Genomic DNA, 13,457 nt, shown 5'->3' with positions numbered 1-13,457 from the left:
AAAACATAAGGCTCTCTATATATCTGGTTTCTTACAATCTTTTCTCTGCATTTGGTAATGGTCAATGTCAGAGAGAGGATACTTTGGTATGATTTGATGTGACACTTTTTGCATTTTTAAATGTTTGAAGACTGAAATTTAATCAAATTTGTGGGAACTACACAAAATCTAGCCACAGGTTATGTCTATGACTTAGCTCTTCAAGTCTTAAGAGCTGCCCAACTCCTGTGTTCATTCTCCATATCGGTTGCTCACAGTGGGCCAGTCATCACAGATTAGACTCTATGTGCTTTTTTCCATGGGAATCTTAAACAGCCACTTTGGAACATAACAAAGTATGCTTCTTACATCCCTTCAACAGAGGAGGAAATTACAGTGTGAATGCAAAAAGAAAGATAAGGTTTGCAGAAATAAAATTTTAAAGAAACAGTAAATGGAAAGGGAAATAGTATTCAATATTGCAAATCTGCCGGTGCCAGTTCTACAAGTTCTACTAGACAAAAGTCATTATTTTCAGCGTGTCAGTGTAAAGCCTGTGTATCAGTCAGTTCAGCAACTGAACTACCATGCCCATAAGGGCTCTAGGCATTACATATCAGTCCACATCAGGCCTGTGTGGCGGTGACACCAGGGTTTCCACTGAGTGTACTTGCTGACGGGCATTGTGATTTTGTGCTGTGCTACCAGTTCTGCTCAGGAAGACTGTACCAGTATGCTTGTGCTCCAGGAGATGAGGAGGGGAAGTGATTATTCAGTGCTATTCAGTAATACAAATACTGGTAATGGAGATCCGAAACTATCTCGGTTAATTATTGACAGACGCAGTTCTGCCTGACCGTGAGGGGGAATTTCTTCACTGTGAGAGTGACAGAGCACTGGCACAGGTTGCCCAGAGAGGTTGTGGAGTCTCCTTCTCTGGAGATCTTCAAGGCCCGCCTGGATGCAACCCTGTCTAACATGCTGTAGGTGACCCTGCTGAGCAGGGAGGTTGGACTAGATGATCTCCAGAGGTCCCTTCCAACCTCACCCATTCTGTGATTCTATGATTCTATGAACTAATCCGGGGTATGTAGCCTTAAATGCCAGGCAACAGGAAGCTAGTAAGGACTAAGCATCAGACAACATTTTTTTTTTTGTTGCTGTTTAATTCTGGTCATGGTAGAAATAACATTTTACATGCCTGGACTTAATTTCCTTTCACAATGTAGTAATGTTGTCCAATTCTTTTCCTCTGCGTTCATTTGATATATGCTGTATGATAAGACCTTACACTCTAGGAGTTACTATAAAACAAATTAATAAAGCATACTATACATGTATGTCCCTGCTTAATTAAATCTCATTTAAAGGATAACTATAGTAAGAGACAAAATATCCTAGAAATTAACTGAGCAGAAGAGAGCAAATGACAAGAGTGAGGACTGATTTAAATAAATAAAGTAAGTCTGACTGAAATCCCCATTACATGCTGTCATACTTATTCACATGTAACTCCTTTTTTTCCAAATAGCTTATCTCCTTCAGTTGTACTATCAAAGTATGTGTCAGTGAAATATAAGGATGGTTCCCATCAGATGCCTGTACCATCCCCTGTGTTGAGTGCCCATCACTCACCTGACACAGGCTCTGCCACCACAGTAGCCTATTTTATTTCCACAGTGGGCAGTACATTATCTTTCCAGTGTCAAAGAGTAGTTCTTTTTTTAATTGATATCCCACTCTCCACCCCAGGCACCTGGTCCTCCTGTCCTTTTGGGTATTACCTAGACAAGGGCAGTGTCACTGAGCAGCTCTGAGAACCAAACTGCTGTTGAGACAGTCACACAAAATGCTTCTGCTTTACAAAACAGTATCTGCGTGTACGAGTACTATGTGACAAAACACGTTCAAAATGTTTGCACAAATCTATCCCTCCTGCAAATATGCTCTGAACAGAAATGCTCAGTCATTTCAAAAGGAGTTTGGTGCCTATCTTAAAGTGCTAAATTGGTGGAGATAGCTTTGTTTTTCTTCAGAGCTGCAAAGTACTGCCTCACCCCCAACAAATGGCCCGCTTCTTAGAAATACAAACAGATCCCAACTGCAACTGGTATCTATCAGTGTGGGATAACAGTAAAAATGGTAAATACTCACAGAGAAAATGATGGAGGTGGTAGTGATTGTTTTTAATTCTGGGCCAGGACAACAGCCTCTATTATCCAATATAGCCAATAGTCTCTGAGTTGGCTTCATTCCAAAATTTAATTTGCTGCTGCTTTTAATGTTTGTTTTGTAATCACAAGCATTTTGTTGCTGGGAACATCAATTCCAGATTTTTTTTTTCACTCAGAATTACTAAAGTACAACAGTTTTAAAGAAAAACAAACCAGCCCTTCCCTTGAGAAATTTCTCTATCCTAAAAAAACACTGTAACTATTTTAGATTTGGAAACGTTGTTCAATTCAGATACTGTCTGGAAGATAACAGTAGTTAATGCTGTATATTGTTGCATATCTGTTTTTGTTACAGCACTATATGGTATTCAGATTATGATGATTCACAAGTGTAGTGCAAATTCCCGGAGGTTCGGAAGTGCTGAAATTTTCAGTTTTCTCTTAAATCAGTGGGAACTGCAGACTTCTGTCACTACTGAAAGTAAAAATAAACATATCTACCAATCTAGATCTTTGTCAATAGACAGTACTTTCTGCTCCCTTTCCAGCTTCCTTGAACTTCACACTAAAACTTGTTTTGCAGATAGAATAAGCTTAGACAAATGCTTTATAATTGTGTATATACATGTTCTTTTATTCAATAAACTAATTTTTTCTTCCATCAGATATTTTAGAAAAAGAGAGTTGTTTTTCTTGCTGAGTGGGTACGACCTGATGTATCATAAGTGATTCCGTCCACAAGTCTGTTTCTTTATCAAATATTCATTTAAGTAAGTGCCACTTTACCTTAATACTACTCATGGATACACAGAGCTGCATTACTAGTAAAGTGCAGTTACAAAGGCAGTAAGGAAATAAGACAGAAATAAAGATTTCTTTACAATACGAAATCTTGAGGCCTCATTCTGAAGTCCTTACTCAGCCAACACTCCCTCCGAAAGCAAGAGGACAGAAAAGCTTGCAAAAAACAATTGTGCTTTTAGAGCTTGAAATTACTGTGGTTCAAGCTAGCTTCACAATAAAATAGCTAATATTTTAAAGAGGATGCATAAGACTAACTGAAAGGAGACTCTAGCTACATCACCTTATCTGGTATACAGAATTTACAGATTTGGATTTACAGTTTCTAGCAAAAGGAACTCAGACTTATGGACACAACAAGAATCAACACTAAAACAATCAATCAGATGTCTCTGTTTAAAGAGAACTAATCATTTGGGTATATATGAAAAGCAGGAAAAGTGAATTCACTTTGACAAAACAACTTCTCAATTTTCCTTTTAATGCAATATGACTCATCTCAAATCCATTACAAGGTGGTAAACAAACTACACCAACTCAGTAGCCATCATGTTCTGCCAGGAACATTTTAAAAAGAAAACTATTACTGAACTACTTTTCTTGTCTTCTATAAAGAGAAACTTATTTTCACAGTGGAAACAGTGCTTTACTTTATCTTCTTTTCTTTTTACCTTCTCTCTCAACTGCTAACAGCAACCTAAAAATACATCTTTAAGCAAATAATTTCTTTATTGAGAAGTAAATTAAGAAGTAAATTAAACTAGTAGACTAGTTCATGCATTTTCAAAACAATCCATTTTATTTTAAATAAATCGAAACAAAGAAGTTCAGTTTGATTAGTAATAGCACATTTAGTATGAGAAGTATCTCAAATAATAATTTAAATATATGGACAATAACCTTTTGATTTCTCTTTCTCAATCATTGAACTAATTTTATAACTGCAACTGTAAAAGAAATAAAATGATTAGTCTCTTTGTTGTATAATCCTTCTGTAATTTAATTTCCTCAAAATAGTTGCAAGACAAAATACTGTCATGGAGAACAAAATAACATTTGTAAGCTGGCCTCTCCATCCTGATACCTGATATTGTTTTTATTATGACTTTATTATTATCACATAGCTAACAAAGGTGATCTGGAACACTTAAGAATGCACCTGAAGCCAGATCTCTGCTGGTGTAAAATAACAGAGAACAGAGGGGATTTCACGATATTGTCATAACGTTTTCCAACATTTCCTGTTTGTAGGTGTTAAGATCATTTGGGTCAGACCCTTCTCTGTGTGAAATGATACTAAGCTGAAAAAGAGAGCAACATCAGTTTCCAAAATTCCCTCATTCATTGCTTTAAAGAAATGACTTTGGAGCTTCTCAAGAGTTGACAGAAAAAACCTAAATTGTCATGGCAACATGAGTTGAAGAAATTCTTCTTTTGTTGTTTGCATAGATCATCTCCATTCCTTCAGTCTGTTTACTAAATGTTACTAAAGAAAGCAATTAAAGGTTAATCTCTCCTCAGAAACAAATAAACTACATAACTGCTGTAAGCCAGTGGAGTGAGCTACAGTTCAGATAGGTCAACAAATTTCAGTCACCATGTAGCTCTAGTGTAAGTGATGTTTCTGTCGTTATTTGCGTAACATTTAATATTAATAATAATAAGTAGCTGGAAGCTACTTATTACTTATATACTTATAAGCTGGAATTGTCTTTATCGTAAGATTTGCTCTAGTATCTTTGTTCTAATGCAAGTTTTCTGTGTGATACTCAGTCGTACTAAAGACCAAATTCAAAATCCATTATGGTTAATAAGATTTTTTCTTTTTTCTATGACTTCCTCAGCCTTTGGATCAAGTTCTAACTGGAAAGAATTTGACATATATATATATATATATATATATATATATGACCCAAAACATATACAATCAAGTACCAGAGTCTATGTCGAAAATAACTCTTTCAGCATTACACAATATTTTTTCCTCTACAATGACAGATTTGTTTCAAATTAACTACATGCTGTACCCAGAAAAAATATGAAAATGACGGCATTTACAGTTATCTTAATTAAATATCCTGATACAGTCTCCCCTACACAGTTTTCATAGAAAAGCAAGATAGAAATGACTGCGTATAGCTCGTGATCAAAATGCTACCGCTGCTGCCACTGTTGATTTCATAAAATCTATTAGCACTACATTCCTCAGTGTTAGAGACACTGCAAACAATGGGTCAAGGTGTGTGCTGTGGATATTTACATGCTAAGATAAAGAAAATCAATTTTATTTCTCAAGAGAGATGTCTACAAATGCAGAAGGTCGCCGATTGTGATATTAGTGGTTGCTTGACTGTACTGGAGTTCTAGAAGTGAATTACAAAACAGCTTTCCCCCAAAAAAGCTTGGTATGACTCAATCCATGTATTATAAGAAACATCAGCAGGATACCAATACAGAATCTGGCTGCTGGGGCAGAGCTAAAATAGTGTACTTAGTCACTTGGAAGCAGTCAGATTCTGTATTGATATCCCACAGACCTTAGTGAGAACAGTGTGATTTATCATGACCATTTGTCTCACAAGCAGAAGCATGTAAAATTAGACTAAAAGTAAGTAACTTTGCTTTTTTATTATTTTATCAAAATGAGGCCTTTGGAAAAACTTCACTGTTGTGCAAGAATCTCTATAGGCAGGAAAAATACTGAGAAAAATAATGGGACAAAATGATCCTATTTTCTGTTCACTTTCTTAAGTGCTGCCATTAAAATCCTCGATCTTTCTTTCCTTTTTTTCTTACTATCACGGTCACCTGCATACTTCCTCCAAAGTACAGTGCAAGGCAGGTTCCATGAACTCCGTGTGTATTTCTGTAACAACTAGCAGCTTGGCTCCTGACTTCAGCTGCTTCCTGGCAAAATTCCTGCTGTGTCATGTGCCCCTCCAGCACGGGCAGCCTGGTGTGGATCCCGAGCCTCAGGGGCAGCTGATCTTTGCTGCTCTCTGCATTACTCGTAAGCACCACAAGTTCAGCCCAAGCGCTGGTGTCCTCCTAAAAGGCAGGTTCTAGCTCCAGCACAGTGCCCAAGCACTTAGACAACCTAAACTGTCTTCCATGCATTTTGGACACAGTAGGCAAAAATGAGCCAAGCTCCACCACACATTTCAATGGCAAGAGTTGCAAGCACGGTGAAGATGCTTAAGCCCAAGCTATGGCTGGACTGAAAGAATAAAAAGAGGAAAATACGTCATGGTCTGTGGTGTACTTGGTCCACCTCTGAGCCTGAGATTCAAAAGCAGACCACTGCTGGCTGCACTTTGTTTTCCCAGTGCACTGTGTATTGCTGATGCTTTGGCAGCAGTGTAAGCAAAGCGTAAGTTTGAATATTTGTATCTCTTATATTTTGTGTGCGGACACAATATGGCAAGCAACACAAGTCAAAGGAGGAAAATAATGATTTATAAAAGATTATGCGTGGTCATATTTGATCTGCAACTCACAGGATGAGGGAAAGATGTCTCTAGTCTCAGATTTGCTCTCTGCCAAATGTTAAAGGTTTGCTAAAAACAATAGAACTGTAACATAATTTCAATAAAAAGACTGATATATAGATATTGAAACATCTCCTTCTATAATAAAAAGCAAGGAAAACTTTCAGATTGGAAATAAGAAAAACTTCATGTTTGGTAAAACTGCACTAAAATGTCATGAACTTGAAACTGAGAATGAAGCATGAAACAAGTACTGCAAAATGTAATTTTAAAAAGCTGACAATATTTTATGCAACAGTTTGCAAAACAAACACTGCATGCAAAATTTTATTCGTCATGTTCGGCTCTGTGTGAGCTGCAGTGCTGCAAAAATTTATTTTGGAATGCCACTGTACAACGGAGGCATGAATACGGAAGATGATTCTGTACTTCAGTATCCATGGGATACTGTAGGAAACACATAAAATATCTGAAGACTAAAATGAGACTAGGTTTTTCTATATATTGTCCTCCATAATTTCTTTCAGGAAAAAAAATAGCAGGAAAGGAGGCAAGGCAGAGATCAAATAAAACTCTATCTGGAGATACTGGAGATAGCATTTAAAATGCTAATACTACCAAGGTGGATTGCTCAGATTCATCCAGTTTTCCTTTTTTCAGTCTTATATGGATGTAAACACTGTCAGATGTTCTCAGTCATGAAAATTCCTATTAAAGAACGTCTTACTCCACTATTCAGGCACAATGTCTACTCTGTCTCCCCTGCTCAGAGAAGTAATCTTTTTAAAACGGGTGATTCCAGCTACTGCTAAAAATCAAATAGGTATTCAGTTTCAACCACAGCAGAATAGGTCCCTCACAAGAGGTTATTTATTTGACAGTGATGTCTCCAGAAATTAGGTAGAAAGAGGTGGAATCACTATTTCAGAATACGCATTAACGGATTGCTAAAATTAAAAATTTAATAATTATAAAGCTGTAACAAACTGCAATTAATTTTTATAATGGATATTAGAGCATTACTATAATTGCAAGAAATTGTGATTTTTTTGTTAATATCTTTTGCTAAAAGCAAATCATTGATGATATTCTGACTAATCAAGAGGAATTCTGATTAATCAGCAGCGATATAACAGTGATTAAATCTTTCTCTACCCTTTTAACTGAATGTGCCCTCCAGGTAAAAATGGCAAGAAACTGCTGTCATATTCAATTTTTTTCAAATGAGTAACAAATGCAGAAAAAATGTTTGTCTCTAATCAAGAAAGACTTGGTATCAGCAACAAGATGTAAGTATTACTCTTGTAAGAGTTTTCTGTGCATGCATGTCTCTCCATTTACCGTTGAATTCCTAAATGCAGACAACTGATAAATGTTGCCCTTGTGTGTCAATATAACACTAGCAGTGATCCAAGTAATTTGTTTAAGCAGTTATTCCTTAGAGAAATGTTTATAACAAATCTAGTGTAGATTTTCTTAAATGCAACAGAAATGTCATGCAGTTGAGTGAAACCTTTCATCCGGCTAGAACAAAGACGTGTGAGGAAAAAGTACGAGCTCACAGCTTTCCTCAGGCATTGATAGCATTTGTCCCTATCTCAAAAGTTACTGGTTGATAAAAATGGCTTAAAGGATATTGCAGCTGACGTAGAAAAGTAAAGCATCTAAGTAAAAGAAAGTGATTCATACCCACATTAGGAGAATCTCCATATGATTCTCATTCTTTGCTCGCTGCAGAAAGTGGAAGAACATCCAATTTAGCTCACTTTAATCTTCCTAATTTTGCAACTATATGGAAAACTAGATGGCTGATTCTTATTTGGTGACCCCAATTTAAATTCAGTTGTGTGTTTTCGTTTTATTAGAGACCATGCCTAACACGAGTGCTGCTACTTCAGCTGATGGTATAGCAAGCAGTTCCCCTCTTGACATTGCATCCCCCTGCTGGCTACAGGGAACCCAGCACTGTACTGCAGTATCTGTGTGTACACTTAAGCTGTTTACTAGCAGAATAATGTCATCATGGTCAAAGAGACATGTCACTTCAATATAGATTTGAGTCAAATGAAATGACATCTCATCTTTAAATTCATTGGAGGATTTATACATTCATAGTAGTAAGCAGTTATTTCTACATGCAAAGGTTGTGAGAGAAAGTTTAATGTGACAATGTATAGAAGATATGTTTTGGGAAAGTTAAAATCAGTGGTCTCTAAGGCTTTTAGTCTAGAGAGCATAGCAAATCCTGACTATATTGGTTTCTGTCACAAATATTTACACAGTTGCAGACACTGTTCCTAACTCAATAGGACCAAAGTTTTAACAATTGCAAACAGTATTGGGACCAAAGTCTCATAAATGACTTTTAAAATCTCGCATATATCAATGCATATGTAACGATGCTCCTATATAATGACTAATAATGAGATGAAGAGCTAGATTCTATGTTTCTGTAGAAAAAGCAGTCTGCAAGAAAAAAAAATCCCATGACTGATCTAAATCATGCATATCTATGTAGAAAACTGTGGGAGTGTCGATCAACAAAATGAACAGAAAACAATCTAGAAGTTTTTTCTATCTATACAGATCACAGAAGGTGTTGAACTGCCCTCATGGATTTTGGTACATCCCAAGGTTCATGTGTCCGTGCCGAGCGTATACTCTTGTAGCTCATCAGCAGCTCCTGACACTAGTGTCCTTCACCTTCACTGAAACCAGTATCTCTGTATCGGCGGGTGATGGAAATGGGTTCAAAGGTATAGAATGATTGTTTGGAGAATCTTTTCTGAGCTGATACGTTTTCTCTCCTATATTACATTCAAATTGTCCTTATTTCCTATTTCTATACAGTTAAACACATTACATACATAACTAACACACAATTGGGAAAGATACAGATCTTAGTGAAATATATTTCTATATTAAAATATTATAGTTTAATTACATGGACAGAGCTGGTTTGTTTGTTTTCTGTCTTTCAAAGGCTATTTTCTCACCAGACCAAGGGGAAACGGGGTGGAGTGGGAGGGAATTCATCCACAGAATGCTCAGGTTTTGCAGCTGAATATTCAACACCTAGCTCTGATGTTCCTAAGAAAAAAAAAAAATCCTAAACCTTTTCTTTTCAGCTCATTTTCCTTAGGATCACTTTAGCCTTTTGTGGAAGAGAATAGAGCCTCTCTAGAGAGACCAGCTTCACAGTTTGAGAAACACTGCTTTGGAGAGGGAGAAAATACATGACTTTAAAAGAGAGAAATGCTGTCAGACCAACAAGAGTAGGCCTTCAAGACAGTGATAACTTCACGTGATGTAGTCATAGCAATTATTTTGACAAAGCAATAGCAGTAAGCAGAAAGTACATAAAAATGATTTTTTTTAAAACAAAATCCTAAGCTACAGATATGGGAGTCCTTTCACTGTCTGGATTTGATTTAAGAACAGAAATGTGTTTCCTTTGCTATTTCTCATTATTTTGAATGGTACTTCTGAGGTTGTAATACAAAATAAAGTCTACTTATTTTGTTTGAAGCAATGAGGTGGTGATGAAGATGTTAAACCTGGTTATCTGAACGAGTTCAGGAAATGATCTTGAAAACAAGTAATGCAACAATTTAAAATACTAAGGAATATATATTTCTACATTGAAAATAGCTTCTCCATAAACCTCTAGATCACACCAAAAAGATCTCCTGTAGTCTCCTATCTTGAATTTATTCTAAGTTCAATTTTAATGTACCATTTCTTCCCTAGCAGTTTGATATTTATAAAAATGGTACTGCCGTGTTTTGCATTTGAAGTAAATCAACAGTCTTCTAGTTTGTTTTTATGTTTGTTTTTGCTGGGTATAACCTATTGGAATTAGCAAATGGCTCTATAAACAAGCTCACCTTCCCATGTAGTGCTGAACACTGTGCTGCCTGTCTTGGTGAAACATAATTGCTATTATGGGCTTGTTTCTGAGGAAGTGGCACCTTTAAATGACTCTACACTTTTTTTTTCTTTATATCTAAAACATAATGGACAGGAAGGAATTCCCCTTCCACAATGTTTTCCAAAATACTCAGATGCATCAGTAGAAAAAATTAAAGAATTTACAGAGCTGCACTTCAAGCCTATCACAATGAACAATGACGTACGGTCATTTCATCCTTTAGAAAGTTATAGACACATACTGAACAGCAACAGAAGATTTGCACTTCATTTCATAACGAGGATCGATGTGGAACACAGCCCACCCCTCATTTATTGAAAGACAACAGAAAACCCCTTGTGAAGCAGCACCTCCAGAAATGCAGCGCTTGGGGGGGTTCTCCTCATAAAAATCCAAAACGAACCCCAAACCACGTGAATTCTTACTACAGTGACTACCAGATCATTCAGCTACCAAGGGGCAGGTTAAACAGAGTTCTGGGAATCTACTGATTACAACGTTACATGCTTCTGGAAGCCTCAGCTCTTCACATTACTAAGCAAGGAGTTGTTTCATTCTCTAAACTATAGATGTAATTTTAGCCTCAGGATTACATTTGACTAAATATAGATACCTGTGCTCAGTTGCCTGGGAAGGTAAATGGGAAAGAATTATGTCAAATGTCCCCACTGGTTCCTCATCTACCTGTTGTTTGACTTCAATTTTAAGTCACTTTGTGGCCTTTAAGTAGGTGTGTTGCTGCTCCACATTAAGCGAGGTATAATTATATTCTGCAGAGCAGCATCAGAGGCAGTGCCCAAATGTTCCTGGCAAAGCCTTTGTATGTAAGCAAAACACGTCGGATCTCCGCTGCATAACCGTGATCCAGCCTCCAGCTTTTCATATGTGCTGTCAGCCATGAAAAGAAAACACTTAAATGTCAAGCGACAGAACCAGCTACAGTGTATTTAACAAATGAGTCGCGGGCGTCGGTCCGCCCCGGGAGCCGGCGCGGCCGCGGCTGCAGCGTGTCCCGCGCCGGGCGCAGCTCCGCGCCCGGCCCGCGGCTCCCCGCGCCCGGCCCGCGGCTTCGCGCGGCGGCGGCGCCTCCTGCGAGCCCCGAGGAGCAGCCGCGGAGCCCCGGCGGGGGCGGGCGGGCTCCGAGGGAGCGGGGCCGCGGGAAGTTTGGGCAGCGCGGACGCACGGCGGAGCCTGGCGGGCGTTGCGCGCTCCGCCGAGCACAGCCGCCTTTCCGGGAGCTGCCCGCCCCCAGCCCGGGAGACCCGGCCTCTCCTCCTGCCCTGCTCCTCGCTCCCCACGAGGGAAACGGGACCAGGGGCAGCGGAGCGGGGTTGCTGAGGCGCTAGGATTTGGGCTGAGGCGCCGTGGCAGCGACGTTTAGGGAGCCGCGGGCGCGTCTCCGGACTGGGCACAGCTTTTGCCCGCTCTCGGCAGCCCACACCGGCCTCCCACCACCTCCCCCGCCCGGGGTGGGGGGGACTCCCCGCAGCCTCCAGGCTCCGCGCCCGGCCGCCCGGGGCCGGGGCCAGGGCCGGGGCCGGGGCCAGCTCGTCCCGCTGCCTCCGCCCCAGCCATCTGCCCCCACTGGGCCGAAAAAGCCCTAGGGCAAAAATGAGACGGTGGGAAGGATGTGAAGAGCCTTGGAAGGGTTAAGGGATCCTCACACTGCACAGACCGCGAGAGGGACCGTCCTCCCGGAGGAAGGCAGGAGCAACGGGGAGCGAGGTGGGAGAGGGAACAGGCTGCACCGGGGACGGGTGCTGTGCTGCGAGCAGCCTCCCTCGCTCGCTCCTGCTCTCTCTTACACACGCGCGCGCATCTCTCCCAGCATGAAAAAGCACACGGCTAATGAGAAGCGAAGAGAATAATGGGGAAGTTGTTGTCTCCAGCGATGAGGCAAGTGGTGGGGCTGAGGCCAGCGGTGAAGTTGTGTAACCCAATTCTCTACCGTCACCCCTTCGTTTCCCCTCTCTCCCCTCCCCCCTGGATTTTCAGGAGAACCCCGGCCCGGGGTGGGAGATGCTCCGCGCTGTACGCCAGGCGGGAGGGAGACCTCTCCCCTCCGGCACGGCAAGGCAGCTCCGGCCCCACATCCCCGCCTCCGCGGGACCTGCGGGGAGCGGAGCCGGCTGAAGGCAGGCGGGGGCGGCTCTTCGCGGCCACCCGCTCCGCGCTCCCCCAGAGCAGGGGCAGCGCAGGAGAGGCGGCAGGAGGGGAGAGCCAAACTTGCCAGCCCAGGGACTGTGCCTCGCGCGGCGGCGAGCCCCGCTCCTGCCCGTGCCCGGAGGGAACAGTTCGCAAACTCTCCCGCGCTGCCCAGGAGGCTGGATGCGCGCAGCTCCTCTCGGAGCATCGCAGCAGTTGCTGCCCAACTCCGGGGGGCTGGTTTCCCCCGAGGCAGCTACCTGGCTGGGAAGCGGGCCCGCGGGGAACACCGACGTGCGTGGGGACCCGGCAGGCGGTGGGAGGCGGGTGGAAGGCAGCCTGGGCTTGGGCACCCGGCTATTTCCTTGCGCAGGAGCGGAGCGAGTTCGTCCGAGGGGCAGCGGCTAACTGCGGGGAAACCAGTGCCATAACCACAGCCCGCACGAATCCGGTCCAGACTCTAATGAGAGAAACCCAAATCTTACCCTGAGCTGCAGTGAGGAGCCCCGCGCAGAAAACCAGCAGAGACTTGAATTTCCTCCACGCAGTCATGTCTGCAGTTATTCCACACACACACACACTCACACCAAACCCCCGGCGGCTCTTCTCGGCTGCGACCGCGTCCTCCGAGCGGCAGCGGGGCTAAGCGCAGCGCCAGATAACCACCACGGGGCGAGGAGCGGCGGCGAGGAGCGGTCCGGGTCCCGAGCGCCGCGCAGCGCCCGACGCCTCCTGCAGGACTGCGCGCGCGGCTCGCTCCGCTCCTCTCATAGCATCAGTCCCGCGGCGCGGCGGGGCTGCGCCGCGCAGCGCCCGCGGAGCCCCGGCGCCGCCGGCCCGCCGCCCGCCGGCCCGCCCGCCCAGGGGAGGGGAGGCGAGGCGAGGCGAGGCGAGGCACGCCCGGCGCCGCAGGCATCCACGGCCGCCGGGCGGGGAGAG

The 13,457-nt window shown here is 42.4% G+C and overlaps 1 protein-coding gene across 1 annotated transcript in view; it reads right to left on the bottom strand.

Moving 5' to 3' along the window:
- Window positions 1-13,070, bottom strand: part of CSMD1 (CUB and Sushi multiple domains 1) — a 1,182,441-nt gene extending 1,169,371 nt beyond the window's left edge. The window contains exon 1 of the mRNA XM_062571121.1: window positions 13,004-13,070. Within this exon, the coding sequence (XP_062427105.1) occupies window positions 13,004-13,070 (67 nt within the window). The remainder of the gene's footprint in view (window positions 1-13,003) is intronic.
- Between the last annotated feature and the right edge of the window lie 387 nt (window positions 13,071-13,457).

Source organism: Rhea pennata, chromosome 3, assembly GCF_028389875.1.
Source record: "Rhea pennata isolate bPtePen1 chromosome 3, bPtePen1.pri, whole genome shotgun sequence".
NCBI classification, from domain to species: domain Eukaryota; kingdom Metazoa; phylum Chordata; class Aves; order Rheiformes; family Rheidae; genus Rhea; species Rhea pennata.
This window is presented reverse-complemented; position numbering and strand designations above follow the sequence as displayed.